The 27,913-nt window shown below is 42.7% G+C and overlaps 1 protein-coding gene across 1 annotated transcript in view; it reads left to right on the top strand.

Moving 5' to 3' along the window:
* LOC141049265 (unconventional myosin-X-like) overlaps positions 1 to 27,913 on the top strand; it is a 105,982-nt gene that overhangs the window by 36,675 nt on the left and 41,394 nt on the right. The window contains exons 3-25 of the mRNA XM_073545519.1: positions 4,230 to 4,388; positions 5,438 to 5,625; positions 5,715 to 5,843; positions 7,390 to 7,514; positions 9,840 to 9,853; positions 9,944 to 10,028; positions 10,868 to 10,971; positions 13,805 to 13,934; positions 14,437 to 14,555; positions 15,316 to 15,462; positions 16,095 to 16,195; positions 17,105 to 17,171; positions 17,301 to 17,393; positions 17,780 to 17,848; positions 18,286 to 18,368; positions 18,452 to 18,560; positions 18,876 to 18,956; positions 19,072 to 19,196; positions 19,401 to 19,512; positions 24,568 to 24,674; positions 26,452 to 26,742; positions 26,874 to 26,913; positions 27,061 to 27,849. Of these exons, the coding sequence (XP_073401620.1) occupies positions 4,230 to 4,388; positions 5,438 to 5,625; positions 5,715 to 5,843; positions 7,390 to 7,514; positions 9,840 to 9,853; positions 9,944 to 10,028; positions 10,868 to 10,971; positions 13,805 to 13,934; positions 14,437 to 14,555; positions 15,316 to 15,462; positions 16,095 to 16,195; positions 17,105 to 17,171; positions 17,301 to 17,393; positions 17,780 to 17,848; positions 18,286 to 18,368; positions 18,452 to 18,560; positions 18,876 to 18,956; positions 19,072 to 19,196; positions 19,401 to 19,512; positions 24,568 to 24,674; positions 26,452 to 26,742; positions 26,874 to 26,913; positions 27,061 to 27,849 (3,267 nt within the window). The remainder of the gene's footprint in view (positions 1 to 4,229; positions 4,389 to 5,437; positions 5,626 to 5,714; positions 5,844 to 7,389; positions 7,515 to 9,839; positions 9,854 to 9,943; positions 10,029 to 10,867; positions 10,972 to 13,804; positions 13,935 to 14,436; positions 14,556 to 15,315; positions 15,463 to 16,094; positions 16,196 to 17,104; positions 17,172 to 17,300; positions 17,394 to 17,779; positions 17,849 to 18,285; positions 18,369 to 18,451; positions 18,561 to 18,875; positions 18,957 to 19,071; positions 19,197 to 19,400; positions 19,513 to 24,567; positions 24,675 to 26,451; positions 26,743 to 26,873; positions 26,914 to 27,060; positions 27,850 to 27,913) is intronic.

Below are 27,913 nucleotides of genomic sequence, written 5' to 3' on the forward strand. Positions count from 1 at the left end.
CCATCCATACTTCCAGGCTCTGAAAGCCGGGAAGGAGGGACATGAATATCATCAGTACAACATGTTATACAGCTTACTGACCGTAAACTCAGAAATACCTCTCGTGAAGCCTAACATCCCCCTTCTATAGCCCTCAAGTAGTATGATGCCCCACGACAGTTTTATGCCCCTCACACAAAATGATACCTCAACATAGTCCCCTTAAACGCAGCAAGATGCTCCCAAATACACGTTTGCCCACAATGTCCACCCACGCACATTCATTCACCTCCACTCCATAGTACTCTCTTCATCCTAAGTATGGTGATTCTCCACTCAACTGGAAAATCCTGCCCAATCCAGCAGGCGCGATGCAGTGACATCATTGTAGCTCCTGTGCCAAACTTCAGACAGCACACGTAAATGGTGGAGCAGGGAGCTGTGGCATTGGCTCCCTGCTCCACCACTGCATTCAACTGTATCTGCATCCCAAAGATGCAGTTGAAGCGTTTGCATATCACCGACCTTCACCACTCAGCCCCCGCAGATCAGCAGGACCGCACCCCAAATCTGGAACTGCACCACTGGATCCAGCGGGATGGTTGAGGAGCATGGCACTTAGCACCCCAGAGAAATGCAGCACCCACATATATAGCAACCGTTACAAAGTAAAATTTGAGAAATTTATGCTCAGACATGCCTTAAATGCTCAGGGGCAAGTTTAAATGGAGACACTAGAATATTAAAATGCTTCAGATTTTATATCTGTTGACAAAGAATAATGTGACATTTGAAATTGGGCTTGAGATGTGCCATTTATGGTGGAATAGCCACAAAATCATTAACGCATGTTCACCATAGAACACACCTGGGTCATTCCATGGTAACTTACACAGTTAGTAACTTGCGTTACAATAAGTTTACTTCTCGTGAAGTAATGGTATTGTAACGTAAGTTACCATCAGCATTGCAACGTAAGTTACTACACTGTGTTGTAACATAAGTTACCAATTTTTAACACTGTATATTGTATTTAATTTGTATTCTTGAAAAATCAAACTGTGTTGAAATCTATTCAGAATAGTTTAATGTACAATATACATTCACTCATTTTTGTGCCTGCCTTCAAAGAACAGTCTGTAACCATTATTGACTCAGTTTTTGGCTTGTGAATGTAACGTAAGTTACCATGGAATGACCCACCTTAAGAATCCAAGATGCCTGCAGATTATTATTTTTTTTTCTTTTGCTCTTGGTTTTCCCTTTATAGTTGGGGGGCAAATACTTTAATGTCACCCTGACAAAATGTTATAAATATCCCGTAAAGTTCAGGCTATGCAGCGCCTGCCGTTGTGAGTGACACTTGGGGACGTGAAGCGAAGCCTGGCTGTTTTGACATTTCTAGATACGGAATAATTCATGGCCGCCCTTTGTCGCCGCTGTACGCCTTCTGCGAGCGCCGGACGGAAGCTCTTCACCCACGGTGCAGATGTTTTATCTTAACATTTAAAGGGGATTTCCATTCTTAAAACCTCCTAAAACACTTAATATTTCCAAACCTTATGGTATCCAGATCTCTGCTGCATGGAAATATAGAAGCTGCAGACGGAGGGATTGTGGCAATTGTACCCAATTTGGGCAATAATATGTGAAGGAAAAACGCCTCAACAGTCCTGATAGTTTGTTACAGTGTGTCAGTGCTGGTGAAGCTGGGCGACGTCCATTATCACCGCTCATTACAGCTCCACCTGTGGCTCTCTGCGAGGCGTCACCAGGAATTTCCTGGGAATGTTGATGTTTTTATGGATATAAAATGTAATGTTGGGAGTGTTTTGAAAATCAGTAAAGATTGTGTCATAGTAATTCGAATTACATCTGAAAAGCTTCTTTTCCTGTAAGGTCATGACGCATATGAAGTCGATTTTGTATCGTCACATGCCTTGGCCATAAAAAAACCGAAATCCAGGTTTTGCCTGTAAATAGAAGAATGCGTTGTGAACAGCCAGTTGTCACTATTCTGCCTGCGGTTTACAGGGCGGCATTGATGTCAGTCATTACCAGTTTATAGACGTTGACAGAAAGCTGTAAAAGCAGAATTCCAGTAAAAGGCCGTGCTGGGAATTCAGATCAAGTTTTTAGTCGTATGTAATTTCCTAAGTGACCTATAGGTGGCGAAACGTTGCGCTGTGGAAGTAAATACCTGTTTTATTATCTTTTGATTCGTTGTGTACTGAATTATGGATCCCAATATAACAAAGTCGGGTGAAATAAGAAAATTATCGTGACAACTTGTATTACACCAGAGGTTCAGTAAACATTCCTAAATTACAAAAGAAACTAAAAGCAGCAAGGATTTCATCCAATTATAAAAAAATATATCTACTATAATACTGCCCCCTATGTACAAGAATATAACTACTATAATACTGCCCCCTATGTACAAGAATATAACTACTATAATACTGCTCCTATGTAAAAGAATATAACTACTATAATACTGCTCCTATGTACAAGAATATAACTACTATAATACTGCTCCTATTAACAAGAATATAACTACTATAATACTGCTCCTATTAACAAGAATATAACTACTATAATACTGCTCCTATAAACAAGAATATAACTAGTATAACACTGCCCCTATGTACAAGAATATAACTACTATAATACGGCCCCTAGGTACAAGAATATAACTACTATAATACTGCCCCCTATGTACAAGAATATAACTACTATAATACTGCCCCTATGTACAAGAATATAACAACTATAATACTGCCCCTATGTACAAGAATATAACTACTATAATACTGCCCCCTATGTACAAGAATATAACTACTATAATACTGCCCCCTATGTACAAGAATATAACTACTATAATACTGCCCCATGTACAAGAATATAACTACTATAATGCTGCTCCTATGTACAAGAATATAACTACAATAATACTTCTCCTATGTACAAGAATATAGCTACTATAATACTGCCCCTATGAGCAAGAATATAACTACTATAATACTGCCCCTATGAGCAAGAATATAATCACTATAATACTGCCCCTATGAGCAAGAATATAACTACTATAATACTGCCTCCTATGTACAAGAATATAGCTACTATAATATGGCCCCTATGAGCAAGAATATAGCTACTATAATACTGCCTCCTATGTACAAGAATATAACTACTATAATACTGCCCCTATGAGCAAGAATATAGCTACTATAATACTGCTTCTATGTACAAGAATATAACTACTATAATACTGCTCCTATGTACAAGAATATAACTACTATAATACTGCTCCTATGTAAAAGAATATAACTACTATAATACTGCTCCTATGTACAAGAATATAACTACTATAATACTGCTCCTATTAACAAGAATATAACTACTATAATACTGCTCCTATGTACAAGAATATAACTACTATAATACTGCTCCTATGTACAAGAATATAACTACTATAATACTGCTCCTATGTACAAGAATATAACTACTATAATACTGCTCCTATTAACAAGAATATAACTACTATAAACAAGAATATAACTAGTATAACACTGCCCCTATGTACAAGAATATAACTACTATAATACGGCCCCTAGGTACAAGAATATAACTACTATAATACTGCCCCCTATGTACAAGAATATAACTACTATAATACTGCCCCTATGTACAAGAATATAACAACTATAATACTGCCCCTATGTACAAGAATATAACTACTATAATACTGCCCCCTATGTACAAGAATATAACTACTATAATACTGCCCCCTATGTACAAGAATATAACTACTATAATACTGCCCCATGTACAAGAATATAACTACTATAATGCTGCTCCTATGTACAAGAATATAACTACTATAATACTTCTCCTATGTACAAGAATATAGCTACTATAATACTGCCCCTATGAGCAAGAATATAACTACTATAATACTGCCCCTATGAGCAAGAATATAATCACTATAATACTGCCCCTATGAGCAAGAATATAGCTACTATAATACTGCCTCCTATGTACAAGAATATAACTACTATAATACTGCCCCTATGAGCAAGAATATAGCTACTATAATACTGCTTCTATGTACAAGAATATAACTACTATAATACTGCTCCTATGTACAGGAATATAACTACTATAATATGGCCCCTATGAACAAGAATATAACTACTATAATACTGCTCTCTATATGTTTGCAAAGGCATTTTCTTCTTTCTCTGCAGGAGTTTATGTACCCCCGCAGCGCCCTCACCAGGGACTTGGTGCTCCCGATGCATCAGAGTAACAGAGAAGGTGTGGAGGACATGTCCTTGATGAGTGACTTGCATGAAGCCGCCATCATGTTAAATCTTTATCAACGTTACAAAGATGATAAAATCTACGTGAGTTGTGAGCTGCCGACCTGCAGTGTCATTTTTCTTATTCCTATTTCTGCTTTTTATTACATTTCTATAATAGGCTCATCTGACCTGACAGTCACAGTATAATGAGAAGATCTAACTATTGGTCACACACTTTTGAGTTTCAGTTCCTTTCAATATTTCTGGTTTCTTCTCGCTTACATACATATATAGACGGAGGACTGGTCCTGTCATTTTACATTTCTCACAGCTGCAGTAATGTTACATTGTATCGGTGAAAGCAATCCTCTGAGCAAAACACAAGAACTGAAATGTGCTTTTTGTTCTGCACCACAGACTGGGATAAAGGGAGCTAAAATCAATGTATAAACTGTACACCATCAGCTCCTGTGCTCCCCCTTGTGATTGCTGAAAGCTGCACACATTTTATAATTTATAGAGAACCTGTCACTCGCTTGCGTAAAATAATTACATTCAATACCTTGTAATAATCTACGATCTTGCCTGATTCTGCCGCTTTTTTCCGTTTTGTACTGCCTCGCTCCATTGCTGAGATATTCACATTTGTTCTCTTTGGCGCACAGTATGTGAAATCTCCACTTTGCAGTCCAATTGGACGTTTCTTCAGAATCTTTTATGGGGGTTTTGTGCTTGCATCCCTCTCTCTCAGATGCTGCCAATCTCAGCTTGACAGCATCGGAGACTGCTAGATCGGCTGCCAGCTGTGATTGGCAGCGTCTGGTAGGGAGTGGTGAAAGTGCAAAACCCACCAGAGAAGACTCTGAAGAAACCCCCAGACAGACTACAAAGTGGAGATTTCACATACTGGCCGCCAAAAGTAACAAATGTGAATATCTCTGCAATGGAGCGACAAAGCGTAAAACGGCAAAAAGCGGCAGGATCAGGACAATTTGGATTTTTTTTTTTTTACAGGTGTTTAATGCAACTATTTTTTAGGTTCTCAACTTTATTGTGCAAATTACCATACAATTGTATTAAACTTTTTTTTTTTTTTATGGTCTTGCTGTGCAGTGTAGATTCTATTGATATTATTGATCTCCTTTCTCTAGACCAATATCGGTTCTATCCTGGCCTCAGTAAATCCCTACAAGCAAATCTTAGGATTGTACGATGAGAGTGCAGTGGATTTATACAGTCGCCATCAGTTAGGGGAGCTTCCCCCCCACATATTTGCCATAGCTAACGAGTGTTACCGGTGCTTGTGGAAGAGACGTGACAGCCAGTGCGTCCTCATAAGGTACAAGGCCAAGTAATTGCACATCAGATATAATTATATACAGACTACGTAGTCCGGACATTGTGAAAACTACAGGATGTCTCTTTCAGTGGAGAGAGCGGCGCTGGCAAAACGGAGAGCACAAAACTGCTCCTTAAATTCCTGTCCTCGATGAGCCAGAGCTGCGCAGGAGGTGGAGACAATCAGACGCATGTGGAGGCGGCCATCATGGAGAGCAGGTCAGTATTACTACATGTGGACACTGGTTCCTGGCACTTACAGGATCCAGAATAGCAGCAATGAATTGGTCAGTGGGTCAGCCGTAATCTTAAAACATCCCTTTTGATCTTTACTTAAAACGGTAAAGAAAATTAGAGAAACGCCTTTTTTTCTTTTATACTCAGAAATCAAAAACCGGTGCGAATTTTGTCCAGCTAACACATGGGCAAGTTTCTTTTTAAAGAGGTATTCCGAAAAACAGTACTTAGTACCGATCTGGAGGCCACGTGATGACTTAAATTCGGTGGGATACGACCATTGAGACCCCCATCAATCAGCAGAACGGGGCCCGTTAGAATGAGCAGTAGTGCTCATGAATGACAGCTGCTCCATTCTTTCCTTGTGGGATTGCCAGAGAAATTGGCACACAGTGCTCTGGCAATCCCATAGAGAGAATGAGCATTAGGGCTCATACTCACTTGCGAGAGACTCGCATGATTCTCGTGTGAGTCTCTCGCATGAAAGCCTAGCACTTCCGCCAGGGGGGTGAGACGAAGTTAACGTGAAACGCGCGTCGGGGATCCATACTTTACAAGGTTGTATGCTTTCTATATTCTTGCACTCTGCACTTTAAATCCTATGGCCATTTTTTCTATGTGGGAAGTAGCGATGGTAATCAGCATGGGTCCTTTTTGACTGTTTAATGCACTTTAATAATGCTAGCTACTACATGCTATACTAGCCTCATATAGGCCGTATTCTGATTAAATCTCCACAAATAACGTTGGCCTTGGTTTATTATATCAGCCTTATGAAGGAATTGTTTGAATGCACTTTTACTGGCTTATTACATGCCATATCAGCTTCATGTGGGCACTTGCTGACCATATAGTTGGGGTATTTTTTTCATTATTGTGACATGCACGTATATAACTGCATGTATGCCTCATTTTCCCATTTGGATACCACTCTAATGGGTCTTAACTTTATATGCACTTTATTTGAAGCACTATTGGCTGTTTTTGCAGAGTATATATAAGGCACTACTCCTATTCTTATTGTGTAGTAGGGACACCAGTTTGCTTTGGTATTGTACTTATACGCTTTTTGTATTTTATGTGTGTCTCATGTTTTTAATAGTGCCCATTATTTGCAATACAGTACTATATATACATCTGTGTATCATTACTACAATCTACATATGGACCTTGTGAGAGTATATTGGACATGTATCTCCCTTTTTAAAGTGTGTTTTTTTTTTTTGTTTTTTTTTGTTGCAACTGTATATGAATAAAGGCTATTTATTTTATGGTTATATACTTCCTGTACCTTATTGGATATTATAGTTGATTGGAAGTGCCATTTATCTAGGCTCAACAATTGGGATATACAGTATATCTATTAATTGTTGCTATTTAGTGTCATGAACAAATTTTCGTTGCACGGATCACACCATTGGGTTAATGCAGCTCCCACGCTGACCATTGTGTATGTATAGAACATTGCTATGACCCCGCCTGTGTATATTTGCTGGATTTGCACTCTGATTTATATCTTCTTCCATAGCCCAATTCTCGAAGCTTTTGGAAACGCAAAGACCGTCTACAATAACAACTCGAGTCGCTTTGGAAAATTCATCCAGCTGCATTTCTCCCAGCAGGGCCACATCCAGGGGGGCCGCGTGGTGGACTGTATCCTTCTCCGTATACACAGTGACAGGTTGATGTCATGAGCAGCGTGCGCAGATGTGCAGAGAACCTAATTACACCAACTTATCCCCACAGAGGAAGCGCCGGCATTTATTATGTGTCGCCTACAGAGAGAAGAAATTCAATTCTCACTTTCTAAATGAATACAAACGCCCAGATGATCAGATCATCACCTGTGCCGAACACATGAGAATTCCCTGCAGAAGTGAAATTGGAGCAGTACGATGTTCCTACTAAAAATATCTGTGCCGGCGGCGCACCAGTAATATCAGAACCCACCATAGTATAGTCAGAAAATATTGATATAGTGGTGATAACACAAGTTCTGAAATCAACACTCCAAGGTCTCATATACAAGAAAATAACTACTGTAATACTTCCCCTATATACAAGAATATAACTACTATAATACTGCCCCCTATGTACAAGAATATAACTACTATAATACTGCCCCCTATGTACAAGAATATAACTACTATAATACTGCCCCTATATACAAGAATATAACTACTATAATACTGCCCCCTATGTACAAGAATATAACTACTATAATACTGCCCCCTATGTACAAGAATATAACTACTATAATACTGCTCCTATATACAAGATTATAACTACTATAATACTGCCCCTATATACAAGAATATAACTACTATAATACTGCCCCCTATGTACAAGAATATAACTACTATAATACTGCTCCTATGTACAAGAATATAACTACTATAATACTGCTCCTATGTACAAGAATATAACTACTATAATACTGCTCCTGTGTACAAGAATATAACTACTATAATACTGCTCCTGTGTACAAGAATATAACTACTATAATACTGCTCCTATGTACAAGAATATAACTACTATAATACTGCTCCTGTGTACAAGAATATAACTACTATAATACTGCTCCTGTGTACAAGAATATAACTACTATAATACTGCTCCTATGTACAAGAATATAACTACTATAATACTGCTCCTATGTACAAGAATATAACTACTATAATACTGCTCCTATGTACAAGAATATAACTACTATAATACTGCTCCTATGTACAAGAATATAACTACTATAATACTGCCCCCTATGTACAAGAATATAACTACTATAATACTGCCCCCTATGTACAAGAATATAACTACTATAATATTGCCCCCTATGTACAAGTATATAACTACTATAATATTGCCCCTATATATAAGAATTTGTGTTCTGTATATTGGTTCTTGCACTACAATGATATGGACTGTAAGCTTGGCTGAAGCAGACATTGATCATGTAGATGATATTTTTGCAGTATAAGATCTGATGTAGAACTCATCCCCTATTAATGTCACCTGCTGATGAGACGAGGAACAGGAAGCTGCGGGTTCCTTTATTTTAAGGAAATGTGAAAGGTCTAGAGGAATCGGTCTGCTTCTTGTACTGTAATGAGGTGTGTATCGGGAAGACTTGACCTGTGTATAATCCCCTCCATGTTCTGGTGAGGATCATGACCCGTCATGTGGAAGACGGAGGACGGTATATTTATAAAATGTGGTAAAATCGTGTGGACATAAATTGCACGATGAGTTCTTAGTTAAAACTCCCTACTGCTGTTGTGACAGTTCTGGTTATTAAAGGGGTATTCTGATATCAGCCAATGGATTATTATTTTTTTTAAATAAAGTGTCAATTTTCCAATATATTTTCAATAGTAATTGTTCAAGGTTTTGAAGACCCCTGATTCCTTATTACTTTAAAAAAAAAATTTCATTTCTATAGTTTACTGCTGGCTATAGTTCCCGACTACTTCTGCAGTTTATCCGCAGTGTCTGACTTCCTGGCCAACAAGCGCAGTGCTTACAAGCTGTTTGATATAGAGCTTGTGAGTGCAGCCCTGAAGCTTTCCAGATTGCTGGATCCAGGCCACCTTCATTTCAGTTCCGCTCCTCCGATGCTGCAGAGGCAAAGTTGTATGTGCTTATAACATCAGAGAGCGAACATCAGAGAGCACACTATTCGATCCAGCGGTGCCACAATGCAGCTGGTCCGACCTGTCAATCATTAGGAGCGCACTGCCCTGCCCAGAGGCAGAATAACGTCATAACTCCATTCATCGGGCAGGCTGCTTCTTTTACCCAGATGTTTATGCAGTTACATCAAGTCTGTCACTAATGATCTTGGGGATGTTCAAAGATTGACTGCCCCCTGGTGTCTGTTTCTGATATTGCATCAAGAGAACTTGGTGCAAATTATGAAAAAATATTGGTTATTTATTTTCTTTATTTTTCTTTTACTTTCCTTAACTTTTACCTTACCAGATTTACTGGAGAAGGTGAGTTTCTCTATCCACTATGGAGGATATATTCATCAGTGTGAGGCCAATGGTCTAACCCTTCCAGTTCTTCCTTATTTCCACCCTTAGACCAGAGTTACGCGGCAAAGTCCTGGTGAGAGGAACTATCACATATTCTATGCTCTACTTGCGGGGGCCAGTAAGGAAGAAAGAGGTAAATTCCAAATGTAACTTTATTGTATAATGTATGTTTATTTAGTGAGATAGATGTGTGTGTGTATGTATGTATGTATGTATGTGTGTGTGTGTGTGTGTGTGTGTATATGTATGTATGTGTATATATATATATATATATATATATATATATATATATATATATATATATGTATGTGTGTATATATATATATATATATATATATATATATATATATATATATATATATATATATATATATTTAAAAATTGGAATAAAGAGGCAGCACTTCAATACTTGTTAAAGTACAATAAAGGATTATATTTAGCAAAATCCTGCAATCCAGATTCCTTCTTTAGATGATATATGCTATATTCTTCACTACAGTGCAATCAGAACCAGATTTTTCTCTTTTCTGAATGTACGAAGTTGTGAAATATATTATATAATATATATATATATATAATTTCATTCCTCACCATTTTAGGATTTCTCCTTATTTTCAGTGAATGCAAGAATATAGAAGCCTAAATCCCTTCTAAACCTAATATTTATGTATTCTGCACTCTGGTTTTTGGGGTAATATCTCTTTTAAGGAGTCTTCAGGAACTTTAAAAGGGTTGATGAGGAAAGGTAATCAGTACTATACAACTCATTTAATATTGATCAGCCACATTGAGAAAGGTTATCAATATCAGATTTGTGTGGATCTGACTCCCGACACCCCCAGCCAATCAACTGATTAAAGGGGCCATTGTGCCCTGGATCTGGCACAGCGCTATGTAGTGTGTAGTGGCCGTGGGTGGTATTGCAGTTCTCTGCTTTTTAATGACTGGCATCTTTACACCTTGTGTCTACAGAAGCGCTCTCCCTCTCGGATCCCCTCTCCTATCAGTATCTCTGCTCTCCTGGATGTGTGACGGCCGAGGGGCTCAATGATAAAGACATGTATAACAAGGTTTTGGTGAGTAAAAAAATAGCAGAAATATTACTAATGAGGGAATACATCAAGGAGCTGATTGCATGTCTGCACCAAGATCAGTGCAGGAAATATGATTTTATCATCTACTATATTGGTATATATTTAAAAAAGAAATTGACACTCTAAAAGAGAATTGCAAGGTTATTAATAATACTAATAATCTTTATATAGCTCTAACATATTCCGCAGCGCTTTACAGTTTAACAGTTTCAAAATACAAGTCATAAGTAACAACGTTCACAATACAATAATTAAAGCAAAATAAGACGACCCTGCTCGTGAGAGCTTACAATCTACAATGAGGAGGGGGAGATACAGAGTACAGGTGTGTATTTACAATGAAGGTCCAGCCATCTTGAGGGAGTGAGGGATGGATGGAGATAGTGAATGGGCTACACACACACTCTTATACATTAGAATGACTTTGATTTGATCAGTGAACCTGATAGGCCGCTCTGAACAAATGTGTTTTGAGGGAGCGCCTGAAACTATGCAAATTGTGGATAGTCCTGATTTCTTGGGGTAGAACATTCCAGAGGATAGGAGCAGCACGGGAGAAGTCTTGAAGTCGGGAGTGGGAGGTGCGGATTAGTGCAGAGGTCAGTTGAAAGTCGTTTGCAGAGCGCAGCGGTCGGTTAGGCCAATCGACAGAAATTAGGGAGCTAATGTAAGGGGGTGCCGCACTGTGGAGAGCTTTGTGGGTGAGAACAAGTACTTTGGCTGCCCATTCATTATAGGATCCAATTCAATGTAAGGACTGGCGAAGAGTGGATGCGTCCGAGTACCGATTAGCCAGATGGATGACCCTGGCTGCTATTTATTTGAGCATTGCACAGTGAGAACATAACGTCCCCTGGTGGCAATCCGTGCAGCTGAGGAAGGTCTGTGCACAGAGCGAAACGTTATGTTATCACTGTGGATTGCAAATCTCAGTTAAATCGCCTTGAAATTCTGTATTTGAGTGCTGCATTCTTCTTGCGTATATCACTGTGCATTGGCCTCCCACTTGTGCACCCATACACAGGAGTGCCGTGTTCTTTTACCCCACTACTATATTGGTAGAGATTTCTCTTGCTTGTCACTACATGTGAGCCAATACTTTATATATTTGTCACGTGGGCCCGTCCTGAGTGACACGGACCCGCAGGCCGGTAACTAAAACAACAAGACAAGGGGAAGGGAAACCGTTACAACGGTGGGCCCTGCGATAGGGAACGGGGACGTGGAGACCTCCTGCACTCCCCTGAGTCAGTGTCCCTCACACTCCTAACGTTCCGTAGGCCGGTTCCGCACCGGGCGCAGATCAGGATACCTGTCACCCTAGCACACCCTACACATATTCCTTGCTAGGGAGCTGGGTGGTGCAGGCACTGGCCCCACCACTGTACTAATACACACCAGGGAAAAATACAAACAGGGAAACACCACTTAGCTTTGCTCTGTTGCACTTGCTCCCAGCAACAGAGTCCACCACCAGAATGCAGCTTTCCTCCTGAATAGCTGCCACCAAGCTCTGTCAGAGCTGCAAGGAAATCCCCCTCTGACTCCTTCCACACCAAGACTCTGACTGTGCTGCAAGGAACTCTCTCTAGATCCTTTCTCCACCAAGGATGGTTGGAAATGACCACTATCACCAACACTGATTGCAAAACCTGACACTCTTTTATAGCAGAGCCAGAGCAATCACACCTGCTTTATAATCACATGCACTAAACTAAAGAAACCAGAGTGCAATGACCCTAACGGCCACCGGGGGCAAAACTAGAACTGAGACACCACTGTTTAATAATCCTAATGGCCACCGGGGGGGCAAAACCAAACTTAAGCACACAGCTTAAGGAAAAAAAAAAAAGGTTACATGTGCTTTTATCTGTCATGATCCAGCATGGATCATGACAATATTCAGCAGCTACATTTTCTATTATAAACCTAGCCTTAAGCAGCAGATTATACTATGCTCACATGTTGCATTTTTTTATGCTTTTTTTTTTTTTTTTTTCTGAAGGCAGTAAAGAAGCAACGTAAAAAAAAAACAGGTTACTTTCTCCAACTTCTCCACCTTTGCTGCGATTCTCTCATGCAAGACAATCTGATCACACTCTGTCATTTTGAGCCTAGTGTTATTAGTATATTCGGCCCGATTATTTCGCAAGAGAACATCGACACCAATGTAAGCGAGCCGTAAAGCGGATTCTTAGGGAGTTTAAGCTAGGCAGTTACAACAGCACGGTGTGTGGAACAGAAGGAGGTGAAATAAGGTAATGAAGTTATATTACAAAAATTTACGACTCTGCAAAAACTGATCAATATTTAAATATAAAATAGGCCTTGATGTTTTATCCGCCCAGTTCAAGCTCCCTAAGAATCTGCTTTCTGCTGCTGCTCAGCCAGAATCCGTATTCTATTTACTGACCGATCTATGTTAAGTGATTTTCCAGTCTGAGTTTGGCCAAGGGAAGCAGAAGGGGTCAGACGGGGAAAGTCACGTACACTGTAAGCAGAGTACAGATTTTTATTGAGCAGCAGTTAGAAGCAGATTCTTATGGCGCTTGGACTAGGCAAATAAAACAGCTCTGCAGCACGGTGTTTGAGAGAGACAAAGACAAAATTAGGTAATGAAGTACCGGTATATTACAAGAATGCATTACTGTAAAAATCAACAATTAAATAGATAAGAAGCTGATACTCCTATTCATAAAATAAATTGAAAGATAACACAACACTTTGGCAAGGATTATTTATGTCCAAGAAACTGGTCAGTCAATATCTGTGGCTTTTGTGTGGCTTCCCATTAATTGTTGATTTCTGGTCACAGATGGCACTGCAAGTGATGGATTTCAGCGATGAGGAAATCCGGGAGGTGTGGAAGCTGCTTTCTGGCACGTTGCAACTGGGGAATTTGGAGTTCATGACTGCAGGGGGCGCTCAGATTACAAGCAAAGCAGGTGAGAATCATTATATTGTAATTACCTAAGGATTGTGGGAAACATTGCTTACAAAACTGGCTAATAACAGAGATCTTTAAATTGCATTTGACTGCACAACAAACCAATGGATGGGCAGCACGGGGGGCACAGTGGTTAGCATGGTGACTCAGTGGTTAACACGGTTGCCTCAGTGGTAAGCACTGCTGCTTTGCAGCACTGGGGTCCTGGGTTAAAATCTTACCAAGGACATCGTCATCTGAAAGGAGTTTGTATGTTCTCCCCGTGTTTGCGTGGGTTTCCCTCTGGTTCCCAGGCTTCCTCCAACACTCCAAAGACATACTGATAGGGAATCTAGATTGTGAGCCCCATTGGGGACAGTGATACTGTCTGTAAAGCGCTGCGGAATACGATGGCGATATATAAGCAAAGCATAATAAATGCAGAACAGACTTTGGATGTTGTGTCCCTTTTTTAAGTAGGAAGTAAACTCTTTTGAACATCTTTTCTTTTCCTCCCTTAGTTTTGAGTGACGTGGCCGATATGTTGGGGTTGGATTCCTTCCAGTTGTCGGAGGTTCTCACTCAGCGATCAATGATTTTGAGGGGGGAAGAGATCAGTTCTCCACTCACGGTGGAGCAGGTGAGATTGAACGTCTCTTCTTACTATACAATCAGATACTCGGTAAGAATCATTCATGATTGGCGAATTTCCCGGGAGGTCCGGTGCGCTCCTACATAAAGGGGAAATCTCCTTTATTCCTGGAAGGGACAGCAAGTCAAATCCATGTCGATGTGAGACATAGAATAGGTACAGAGGGTGGAAATTGACCATTGCTGTCATGTTTCATTTTTTTAAGTAGAAAAGGTTAGAAAGAATGAAACTGACAGATAAAGGGAAATGTTACTGCAGGATCTGACTACACGGGGTTTGTTTGTAGTCTGTTACCATGGAGACAGATTGCTCTTTGTAGGAGCCTTAGGCTATGTGCACACGTTGCGGATTGGGCTGCGGATTTGGCGAAATCCGCAGGTAAATTGGCAGGTCAAAAGACCTGCAGATTAGCCTGTGGTTTAGCCCAGTGGTTTCACACCTCTACAATGTTGAAGGTGTGAAAGCGCTGCGGATTCCGCACAAACAATTGACATGCTGCGGATTGTAATTCGCGGAAAAATCTGCAGCATGTGCACAGCGTTTTTGGTTTCTCATAGAATAAAATGGTACTGTACAACGCAGCTAATTCTGCTGCAGATCCGCAGCAGAATCCGCAACGTGTGCACATACCCGAAGACACAAAATAATGGGATACTTTTAATCTTATCCTATTGCAAAGTTGCTATATTTCTCATGTTTGCTACACTCGCTATGGTCATAACATGTAATGTGCACTCCTGTTCTCCAGGCTATAGACTCCCGGGACTCCTTGGCGATGGCGCTCTATGCTCAGTGTTTCTCCTGGCTGCTGGGAAAAATAAACGCTCGTATTAAAGGAAAGGAAAACTTCAAGTCGATCGGGATACTGGATATTTTTGGATTTGAAAACTTCCAGGTAGTTTTAAGATTTAGACACAATTCAAGGAGAACTCCACCTTTGGGCCACACTCTACTATTCCAATCTACATGATTCTTGGAGTCACTTCATCTGATTTGGAGCCACATGGTGTTTTCCTTTCGGGGTTGTTCCCAAAGTTTAAAGTAAAAAAAATCCTTCCTGTTCATACCCTAAACCTGTATGCAGTCATGTAACCTAAAAGCTGCACTCCCGGCAATGCACTGCTGTCTGGGTACATAATTGTGTCTTCAGCTTTCTGTCTTATTGGGGGTGTAGAATATCTTGTCACTTGGGGTTGCATGGTCTCTAGTCCTTGGAAATGGCCCAACATGGTAGAGACGAGGCAGCAATGGCCAATTTCATCAGGAATTGGCGCCAATGATGTCTGCAGGCTGTGTGCGGTATTGCTGCCCTGTCTCATTCGCTTCAATAGGGATGAGCAGCAATACCAGATGTCAACCAGGGATAAAGGTGGCGCTGTTTCTGAAAGGAAGCGGCTAAGATTTTCTACAAGCCCTTTAATGGAGCGTGACATCCATACACAGCCACTTCCATGCCAGGAACTGCTGTGGAGGTAAACGGACCATGTTGTTCAATCTCTGACTTCATGTTATTTTATCGCTGTCCAGGTGAACCGGTTTGAGCAGTTTAATATTAATTACGCCAACGAGAAGCTCCAGGAATATTTCAATAAGCACATATTTTCCCTGGAACAGCTGGAATATAACAGGTAATGATTTCCGCGGCAATCTAATCTGTACGTGCTGCTGACTTTATTTCTTCATTTTTGTTCTAATCTAAAATGAAGCAAATAAAAAAAAAAAATAAATCTTTAATTTTGTGTCTACAGCTCCTATGTAGACCGATGTGTCTCCATGGTGAAAAGCCGTGCAGTTGTATTCTACAGTCTTGCCGCGCTGCTCCTGGATACCCGATGTTTACCTTAGAAACCAGCAGCGATGCTCGCTGGCCAGCGGGAGACCAGCGATCGTAAGACAGCCCAGGCCGATCGAGCACGATCAGCGATAACCGGCAGGGGGGCCAGTCGCTGATCCCGTCACACACATCGATCTCTCTGGCGAGATCGCTGATGCGTCACAAAACCAGCGAGATCGCTATGTATGACGGGGCCTTTACTCCCTTCCCATGATACCTACCTGGTAGAGGACTGATTTGAAGGAATTGTAACTTCAGAACCAGACTACATAACTGTTTGGTTGTAGTCTGTTACCATGGAGACACATTGGTCTGCAAAGAATCTGTATACACAAAATAGATTATGGTAAAGTTGCTTCCTCAAACTTATAAATGGAGTGAAGTGTAATTATTGACGAATGTTGCTTGCGGTCAGTAGACAGACGTATTTGCAAAAAATGTATACAATCCAGCCCCAATTTCCCACAGCTGAAGAACTTGTTGGGTTAGTGCTGCAGCTGTGTGAACAGAGGTCAGAACTGGTTTTAAGTCAGTGTGGTGTGATGTGTGGGACCCCAGCCCTACCTCTGAGCTCCTTATTTTCCTCCATTTTATTTTGTAGAGTTGTTAGAGTAGCAATTAACGTGCGCCATAAATCGCCCATAGTGGCCTCTGTTAGAAAGTTTCTGAACGGTTTTTTTTTTTTGCATTCACTTCTACTCAGGGAAGGCATACACTGGGAAGCCATTGACTGGATGGACAATGCGGAATGCTTGGATCTGGTGGAAAAGGTGGGAGCTGTGCTGTGTGTATATGATGGGAGATACAGACTGGGATGGGTACGACGCATTGCACAAATCGGAACACGTCCTTGCATGCGCAGCCATCATTAACGCTTTTATTTACCATCATTTCTATAGAAACTCGGTTTGTTGGCTTTGATTAATGAGGAGAGTCGTTTTCCAAAAGGCACAGACCTCACCCTGCTAGAGAAGCTCCATAACCAGCATGTCGTAAGTGCTCTCTACACTGCTCCCTAGTGGGGCAGCTTTCCTAGGGTGTTCACTAAAACTTAGGTTTTTACTACTGTATATTAGTGCACCAGCCTATTGTGGGCCCAGATTCTTCTCCCATGAATTACTGATATTTTTAGACACGGCGCTAAATCCCCCATAAAAACTAGACCATATGATAAAATTCAGTCCATCTACAGCCACCACTAGGGGGCGCTCTGGAGTTTGACGACTGATTTTAAGTTTGTTTGCAAAATTCATAAATCCAATTATGTTCCCGCTGTCTCCATGCAAATTGTCCCCAAACTTTCCAGAGCCTTAATCATTGCACAATTGTCAGTGCTTGTATGCTACAATTTTAATATGTAATTCTGCTTGTGACCCAGACTAACCCACACTATGTGAAGCCACGGGTAACAGAGAACCAGTTCGGCATCAAGCACTATGCTGGCGAGGTAAGTGACTATATATCCTAAATCATCCTGCTTTTCTATCGTCATGCAGATGCTGTTCGACTGCTGACGGAGGGAGCTTCACGTGTGGAGCTCCGACTGCCGGCGGTGGACTTGCCCATGGGGAGCGGTGGCTACTGATGGGGGCTGTTGATAGGGGGGGCTGCCGTTGCGGAGCCACGGCTGCTGATGGGGGAATCCTGCCCTTGCAGAGCGATAGCTGCTGACCGGAAGCCTGCCCAAGCGAAGCGGTGGTTGCTGACAGGGGGCCTGCCTGTGCAGAGTGGCAGCTGTTGATGGGGGGGGGGGGGGGGGAACCTGCCTTTGCGGAGCAGTGGCTGCTGACGGGGGGCCTGCCTGTGTGGAGCGTCATCCTATGATCTTATGCAGTCTTTTTTTTTTTTTTTTTTTTTTTTTTTTTCCCATTGTTGGCCCTTTAGGTCATGTACGATGTGAAAGGCTTCCTGGAAAAGAACAGGGACACGTTCCGTGATGACATCTTGAACATGCTGAGAGACAGCAGGTAAGATTATTGGGATTTCTACCACACAAAGGGTGACACAGGACTATAAAGCGCCCCTATACGCATACATCTTCATTACTTAGGTTGGATTTTATCTATGACCTATTTGAAAAAGTCTCCAGCAGAGGTGGGGAGCAAACCTTAAAGATGGGGACACAGAAGAAGAAGCCGACAGTCAGCTCTCAGTTCAGAGTAAGTACAATGAGAATCGATCGTTCTGCTCTAGATGCAGAACATCAAATCGCCTGTAGAAAGATATACAAATCCAACAGCCTGTGGCCACCAATAGAGGGAGCTTGAGACTACTGTATCAACTGTATGCGCTGAGCTCCCCCTAGTGGTGGCTACAGGCAGCCCGAATGAATTACTATATGACTCAATGGTAATGCAGCGGATTTGGAGCTTTGCAGCAGAAAAACTGAGCACCGACCACTATGAAAATACATTAGCAAATGAATCTGTACAGAATGTTATCGGGAGTCATGCCGTTTTGTCCTGTTCTTGTAGGAGTCCCTCCATTCTCTCATGGCAATGCTCAATACCTCAAACCCCTTCTTCATCCGTTGCATAAAGCCCAACACCGAGAAGGTGAGTACAAGTCATGAAGGCATAAAGGCGCACTATTCTTCACATGGACCCAGCCTAAAAATTTTTCCCCATCTTGGTTACTACTTACCCAGTTTTATCTTCGGGTTTATTCCAGCTGCCGGACAAGTTCAAGCCGGACGTGGTCCTAAATCAGCTGAGATACTCCGGAATGCTGGAGACGGTGAAGATCAGGAGGGCCGGGTACCCTGTTCGCAGGCAGTATCCTGACTTCATGAGCCGGTGAGCACGTCAAAATAAATTGCAGATTTTCTACCATGCAAGCACAAACGATCAGGAGTGTTTCAACTCGCTGACAGCAAGCGGAAGATATTAAAACGAGTAAATCGTGGAATTTTTTTTTTTGTTTTGTTTTCTGTCAGTTTTGCTTTCTCACTTTTTTTTTAGCATTGGGAGGAATATTGACCCCTAATTTTCTACACTTAGGTATAAGATGCTCCTGAAGAATAATACCGGTACGGAGGACGATCGGGGAAAATGTGCAGCTTTCCTGCAGACCTTTGACTCCAAGAAAGAATGGCAGCTTGGAAAAACCAAGGTATAAAAAAAACAAAGCTGTTTTAGATGTAACACTTGCATCCACCACTAGGGGGAGCATAGGCGCTGTATGAACCTGTATGCCAGGAGCTCCCCCTAGTGGTGTTGCTTGTAAGTGAAAACATGTTTTTGTTTTTTTGCCTCTAAAGTAGCTGTAATATGTATGTAATAATGGGGGCAAGACTTTGTAAAATTAAGCTTCTTAATCGCCGCATGGGCTGTAAATGAATAACTCGACTGGAGTCAAGGAGGAGGAGCCGCTCCGTAAGAGTCAAGGCTGCCATGTGCTTGACTTTCTGAGAACAGCATTTCTCGCCTCAAACCTGTACAAAACCTAACTCTTCCTAACTTGCTGTGGCCGGGACGAGGGCATATACCATGGGCCGGGGCCAGCAATGTAAGTCAGATGTGCATGCGCAGATTTCAGGCAGGCTTGATGCAGGTCACAGAGTATGTTGCAGCAAGCCATATTGGGCAGACTTATGGTATGGCTACCTTGACTCTTCCACCGAGTGACTCCACCTTCTTGACTTCAGCAAGGTAATTTATATACAGGACATTCAGGAGCTAAACTGAATATTTTAAGACATCTGGTTTTAGCAATTCAAAGACCATTTACTCCACCTCATTGCACCAATCCCAACCAAAAATTGCTACTTGTGGGCAGGGTTTTAGTAAATGCTACCTCTTTTCAGACCAGGACTGCACAGATTTCACTGGACAGTCCCCAAAACTTAAGTCTGTATTCTCCTAATATTATATTCAGGGACACCTATAGAATGCAAAAGGGATTTAAAGGGATTGTTTATCCTTCCCCACCCCCCTTTATGTATTAACGTGGAGCTCTGTAATAAAAACGGAATACGACCTTTAAAAATAAATATTCATATTTGATGCATGTTTACACATAAGATATGTTTTGGCTCTATGTGACTTTTTAGGTTGCATCGTGTTAATACGTTTATTACATCTTTGTTGTGTTGGGGGCTCTGCTGTTTAGATATAAAAGCCCCAAATTCCCTGCACACTTACATTAGAAGTTTGACCACCTGCAGTCACCACCAGGGGGAGCTCCCTGCATAAAGTTTCATTATGTAGCTCTATGTGTATCGGAATGCAGTGAGGTCCCTCCAGTGGTGACTGCAGGCAGCAAAAGTTTACACTTTACAAAATCTTTGCCGTGCAGAGGATTCGGAGCTTTGTATCAGAAAAGCAAAACTCAGGCCACTGTAAAGATGGATGCATTGGCCGGTAAAGTTATTAGTGGATATGAGGACAGCCGGGGTATTGCTTTAGCGCCAAGAAGCTCCCCGCTAGACCTCTGATGTATTACTAATAGATTCCCCCCCCCCCCCCCTTTTGAGTCTGATCACCAGCAGCTGTGCTGGTACTTGTAGTTCTGCAACCACTGGAGCTGTGTACATACCAGATTTGTGATTGCAATGAGATTTTTTTTTTTCTTATTTATTGTGGTTGAATTCTCTTCTGATGAAATGCCATTTTATGAAGCGGTCATTGTTTCTGCGCTGAGAGTCGTTTTCTCTGAAGTGATAAACCGCCGTGACTGATGAGTTTTCCCTGTGACGGCGGTGACTCCACCCTGTGGTATGAGGCAGTGGGCGAGGGACGTACGGGGGGGTTTATGCGGGTCATGAGCAAGGTGACATCACGTGGCGATATGTCAGGGAGAGGGCTGGCGGGCGTCACATGGCGCTTTCCCTGGTTGGGTGGCACCGGCCCGGAGCTGGGGGGATGCCTGCCATGCCTGCGGAGTCACACTGGGCTATTGTGGATGGGATCGGGAGCCAGTAGCCTGGGGCGCTGCACAGAAAGCCTCTTTGTTCTTCTCGGGGTCACAGGCTGCGCCTTTTGTCACCGCGTTTGGGCTTCTTTTAACAGTCGAGAAGTGTTATTGCAGTTAATATTGGTCTTAACCCTTATTGTGCGGCGTTCATCCTCCGCACAGACCAAGTCCGCTCTAATCGCAGAAGCCTGAAGCTCTGATACTTTTCCCCAGGTTACATCAATAAAGATTAAAGGAGAATCTAAAAAAAAATCCCCAATCCATAACTTGCCTGTTGGTTCCCCCATCACTCAAATGCTGGCTCCCCGGTGGTCCTCGTCGGTCTTTATTAACTTTGGCCGCAGCGGTCTTGCGTTGTGCGTCACTTCTGAGGTCCGTGATTGGCTGCAGTGGTAATGTGGCTGTATGGCTTATGACTACCGGAGTAAACCGAGACTAGCATGGACCCCCGGAGCGGAGCCTGGATTTGGCGAACCTGCTAAGAAAAGAAAATTCATATGGGATCTTTAAACTTTAAATGCCAAATACTACAACTTGGGGATTAGGGGGTGGGTGATGTGGGGGAAGATTATATTAAAGGGCCTCTCCATTTCTAGGGTTCTGGCCTTTGTTGACCAACGCTGTGTTAAAATATTAAAATCAGTCGGTACTCGCCCTCCCCTGGTCCAGCACTGGCTGTCTACCGCTGCTCGGTGTTGGTGCATTTTGACTTCAGCGGTGACGACGCAACCGCAGAGCAGTGCAACTGCTGAAGGCAATCATTGAGCTTGGCTACTCCACTCATGTAGACAGTACAAGCTGCAGAGCCAAGCTCAATGATTGGCTGCAGCGGTGATGTGCACTGTAGTTGCGCCGCAACAGCCAGAACACAATAGCCAAAGCGGCAGTGGAGACCCACACCAGACCTGGGGAGGATGACTACCCTATGAATTTATTGTATAGACACAGGGCTGGCCACTGGAGGAACCTAGAAGTGGAAAACCCGTTTAAGTTAACCATAGAATGTCAGTCTTAAAGGGTAACTTATAATATATGAAAGATGCTGTATAGAGCTGCTGATTTGGGGGGGGGGGGGGGGGGTGCCGGTCCTGAGACCCCCACAGATGAGTTAAATATGAACTACATGCACAGGGGGGGTCAATGGGCTCAATAGTAGGTCCATATGTCTGTAGACAGCTCTGTTCGTGCAGCTCATACAGGAGAACGAGTTCTCTTTAAATGACAGCAAGCGGAGATCTTAAAAAGGTTCAGGGATTGAAACCTTTACGTAGATTAGAAGATGTGCAGAACTTTTTACAGAAAACTGGGAAAATCCTTCCCGGACCTCCCTCGGTCAGCTATAATAAGTGTTCAATTCCCCTACAGCACCACCACAGGTCAGATGAAGCATTGCAATGTGCCAATTATAATCAGTGGGACATCCGCGAGTCCATCAGAAAACGACGTCCTTTAAAGGGTTATTCCCACCTTATGATGGATAATACCGAGCAGTTTTCCTATTTACAGCTTATTAAAATTTTCAGCCATTCTTGAACGTTTTGTTTTACAGCTAATTGACTTGGAAACCGACCACCGCTGCTAGACAGCAGCGTTACAAACTTTACCTCCTAGTCCCAGGCAGCTTCAGTGCAGCGCTTACAAGCTGGACAGCAGCAGTGGTCAGTCTCCTAGACAACAAGCTGAAAACATTGAAGACGTTCTTGAGATACAGTATTAACAAAGCAGTAAATTGCAGAAATGCTTGATTCTTCTTGTTTTTACAAGATCGGCCTAGGAATATGAGAATGAGCCTTTTGAAGCCATCGCATAATACATAGGGGGCTCACTATCTAGACTTGCGTCCCGTTGCCATGTTCTTGCTCTATCACATACATACTTGCACCTACTTCAGGAGCTCATTGACTCTGCTCCATGTGCGTTTTCTCCCGTCGATTGTTTGTGAACGGAAGGAACAACTTCTGGAAGGAAGCCGGGAGCACAAGGAGGGGGCAGCGTCTTTGTCATAGGGTTTAGCCAAATAAAACAGCTGCAATGTACAGTACAGAGCGAGTGCAGCTCCGGGGGCAATGAGCGTCACTGGGCAGTGCCATCCACACTTGACTCTGCCCTCGTGTGTGTCTGCAGATTATTGCACCTGGATCTCTTGCTCTCGTTCTTGGGGACTTATTTGGGGTCTTTGCCGGCCCCCCAGGTCTATCGTACGTACAGTTCTGGGATTTGTGTGTCCAGGTCCATTGTGCAGTCTGGGTCGGGTCTGTGTCTCTGGATCTTCCTGCAAACCCATCTCTGTATCCTGTGTCTTTTTTCCCATCCTGTGTGCGTTCCTACATCCCAGTGTCCCTCCCATCCTGTGTGTGCAGTATAGATGTAGCAGAGCAGAGTGTGCCTGCACTACAATGTCCAGGTTTAAAGAATTTAGATATAGTGGGCTTACCCGCAGTCCCATGTAAAATCATAGCGATGCAGATAAACCTGATACATCATCTGAACTCTGAGAGGTCGCATCTGAACCAGGAGATAAATGAAGGAAAGTTCACCTATGCTATATTTGTATGTGCATAGAGATATAGACAACGCATGGTAATATTGATGAATGCTGGCCAGGCGGTAGGGTGGGCCACTGCGTTTTTGGCCATGGTGTGGGGGTGGGCTGCTATGTTTTTGGCCAGGTGGTGGTGGGGTGGGCCGCTGCGTTTTTTGGCCAGGTGGTGGTGGGGTGGGTCGCTGCGTTTTTTGGCCAGGTGGTGGTGGGATGGGCCGCTGCGTTTTTTGGCCAGGTGGTGGTGGGGTGGGCCGCTGCGTTTTTGGCCAGGTGGTGGTGGGGTGGGCCGCTGCGTTTTTTGGCCAGGTGGTGGTGGGGTGGGCCGCTGCGTTGTTGGCCAGGCGGTGGTGGGGTGGGCCGCTGCATTTTTGGCCAGGCGGTGGTGGGTTGGCCGCTGCGTCTTTGGCCAGGTCTGCATCTATTTCTTGTAACTTCCTCTGATAAACTCTGCTGCATCTACTTGTGCACTGCTGTTCCGTCCTTACGATCTGGTGCGTGCCCTTTTTGTGGTGTCCGGCTTCAACTCACTGACTCATAACTTTGGATCATCCCCTTCTCCTCCTTTGCTTAACCCCTCCCCGTAACTCCTTTCTTTTCTTGGTGCGAGAAGAATATCCTAGTCCAGAGCCGCACAGACCACACAGCTGCAGTTCACACCTGTCATATGGCTCCCATCATCTCACTTACAAGGTGTCTTCACTCACCCACAGGTGTTCCTCAAAGAAGCTCTGGAGCAGCGCCTGGAGAAGACTCGGGATCAGGAGCTGAGGAGAGCGGCTTTGGTCATCCGAGCGCACATCCAGGGGTACATCGCCAGGTAAGGCTTCAGTGCGCTCGGCTCTAGCGCCTTTTTTCTTACGTCTGACTTTGAAGATTATCCCAAGGTGAAATAGTGCATGCACCTGATGGTTTACTAGACAGGGGCTGACTCCAGAGAACATAGGGTTAATCAGATCGATCATTTCTGGAAAGACTTAGGTGATCTATACCGCAGGGGAATGCATGTTATGTGTCAAGTTATATGGTGTTTTAGAAACTTTTTCTACCAACTGCAAAAGTTTTGAAAAGTTTTAAGCGAAATTGACGGAAATTTAAGAAGGTGAAAAATGCAGTTTTTTGCTCGGTACATTTGTGTAAATACTTACTTGCCCCAATTTGCGCCATTTTTACACATTCCTAAAGTTGTGCATCTCACAACACAAAACTCATCCCATTTTTCTGTAATTTCATTGTTTTATCGATTCTTGCCCCAAGAGCTTACAGTCGTCTTTCCTCATTTGTGTAACATAAGGACATTCAAACTATTGAACGAGGTACCAGAAGTCCTTTTAATTTAAAGAATTATGGCCATTTATTATCAGAAGTGGCTCAGTGATTGGAGGTGGATGATGGTGATGAATGAGAGTTCTTATTTTTAGCCCCTGCTGTTACTCTGGGTCAGCGGGCCGGATGTAGGATAAGGTAATGTTTTTGTTCAGGGAGTAGATTGCAGGATGGTGCAGTGTTTGTTGCTGCAAGGAATCAGGGCGGCGAAATGAGTCATGTGTGAGATGCGCGTTTCTGCTTCCATGCGTCTCCGTCCATCCAGGAATCATCGATAAATGGTGCAAATGGGGGGAATTGTGGTGCTGCCCTACACTGCCTAACAAAAGGCTCTAAGCACCACACTTATAGTAACCTGGAAAACTACTAATATTAGTGTAATGAGGTTATTCATAGCTCAGTAGACTTCTGAGTGGTTTCAAATGTCCCTGTTGTTTAGGAGGACTTGGACATCAATACCTTCATAACTGGTCATCAGCAAGAGATAACGGGGTTAATGGTTAAAACACAAGGGGCTGGCGTTGTTTGTTGGTTTAGTGTAAAGGAAACATTTATTCTAGCATGCCTTATGGTCTACTACCTACTATAATACTGCCCCCTATGTACAAGAATATAACTACTATAATACTGCCCCCTATGTACAAGAATATAACTACTATAATACTGCTCCTATGTACAAGAATATAACTACTATAATACTGCCCCCATGTACAAGAATATATCTACTATAATACTGCTCCCTATGTACAAGAATATAACTACTATAATACTGCTCCTATGTACAAGAATATAACTACTATAATACTGCCCTTATGTACAATAATATAACTACTATAATACTGCCCCCATGTACAAGAATATATCTACTATAATACTGCTCCCTATGTACAGGAATGTAACTACTATAATACTGCCCCTATATACATGAATATAACTACTATAATACTGCTCCTATGTACAAGAATATAACTACTATAATACTGCCCCCTATATACATGAATATAACTACTATAATACTGCTCCTATGTACAAGAATATAATTGCATTACTATAATACTTCCCCTGCGGACATTGACTGGACAGTTGTTTCAGCATGGTTTCCCGGTAGACTATACTGAGTTTTCGCTATAGCTTCATCTTTTTGACCTTTGTATGCAGCAATTCTGTAGATTAGGGAGGTTGAGAACATGGACTAGCAGGAAATTGGACATATTGACAATGTCCTTGGTAGAATCTATGCACGCAGTAACTTCCTCCCTCTTTTCTTGCAGGAAGCATTATAAGCACGTGCGTCTTAGCATCATCACCATTCAGAAGAATTATCGAGCTCATTTTTGGAAAAGAACATACCTAAGGCTCCGACATTCGGCTGTGCAGTTTCAGAAGCACTGGCGCGGGAGGACTGCGAGGCGCCTGTATCAGCAAATGCTGGAGGAGGAAAGGAGATGCCGAGAGGAGGAGGAGAGAAAACGGAAAGAGGAGGAGGAAAGAATGAGACAAGAACTGGAAGAGCAAAGAAGAATGGAGGAAGAGCGGAAAAGACGAGAAGAGGAAGAGAGAAGGTAATGGGTCACCCAAGCCTTGGATGTCGTCTTCACTCTGTGGATCAGTTGGAGCTCTTCGAGTTCAGTTCTTTGAGGATCTCTCATCTTGGGTTGGCCTAATTTAATTCTTATTGCTTTTTTTTTTCTAGGGAGCAGGAGCGGCTGGAGGCTGAGCTCAGGGCTGCTCAGGTTAGTCTGGCATTGTTGGTTCACCTTTTCTAGACTGTTTTTGGACTAGAAGATGATGGTCCATGCCAACTTGGCCAAAAACCAAACAGATGGGTGTCTCAGGTTCTCCAAATTCTACTTTTTTAACTTTATGATATTATTTTCTAGGAAGAACAGGAAAAAGCTCGAAACCTGGAGAACCTTCTCCTCCAAGAGGAGGAGAAACGACAGATGGACGAGATCTTGAGACTAGAAAAAGAAATAGAGAAATTGCATCAGCAACAGAAGATAGATGGAGTGTCAATCACTTGTACGGATACCCGTAATGAGTTGACGCGACAGCGGGAGGAGCAGATCCATAAGCTTGAGAAGGAAGCCTCTCGGGTGGCTCAAGAGTTCTTGGAGCTGTTAGATTTTGGGAACTTGGATGAGAGCGCCAACAGCTTAGAGAGTGGTGTCGAAGGAAATTTGAACGTGGTAGGCAGTTTGGTGGCCCCTTTGGCTGAGGAGGAGGTTGACGAAGGATTTCATGCAGATGATGAGATGTTACCACCTCCACCTCCAATGTTATTGGAAGAAGATGACTATGTGCTTAGGACAAGCGGGAGCTTTTCGGAAAATGGAACGTACACGCAAATTCCTGGCAACTCCACTGATTCACAGGTGTCTCCTCTAGAGCCACAGTCTACTCAAGATGTGTATAGCGCCCTCTCTGACAAATCTGAGAGCATCTATCAATGCCTGTCAGATATCCAGAGTAACAGCGAAGAGGCCCAGGAGCCCATCTACAGCTACCCTCCGGATGTGGAGTCAGACTATGACCATGAAGAGTTTGATGAAGGTCCACCTGGTTCTACTGATGCCAGGAACTCAAGTGACGGTCACTTAACCGATGAAGAGATTCTTCGGATCTCCAAACCCGGCAGCTACGGATCCCAGTGTGGAAGTCTGGACTCGGTGAGTAGCCCCATCGGCTCATTGTCTTGTCTTGCTCTTCGGGGAACATGCACACATGGTGTTA

This window comes from Dendrobates tinctorius, unplaced genomic scaffold (genome assembly GCF_039654945.1).
Source record: "Dendrobates tinctorius isolate UK_male_01 unplaced genomic scaffold, ASM3965494v1 ptg000143l, whole genome shotgun sequence".
Taxonomy (NCBI): Eukaryota; Metazoa; Chordata; class Amphibia; order Anura; family Dendrobatidae; genus Dendrobates; species Dendrobates tinctorius.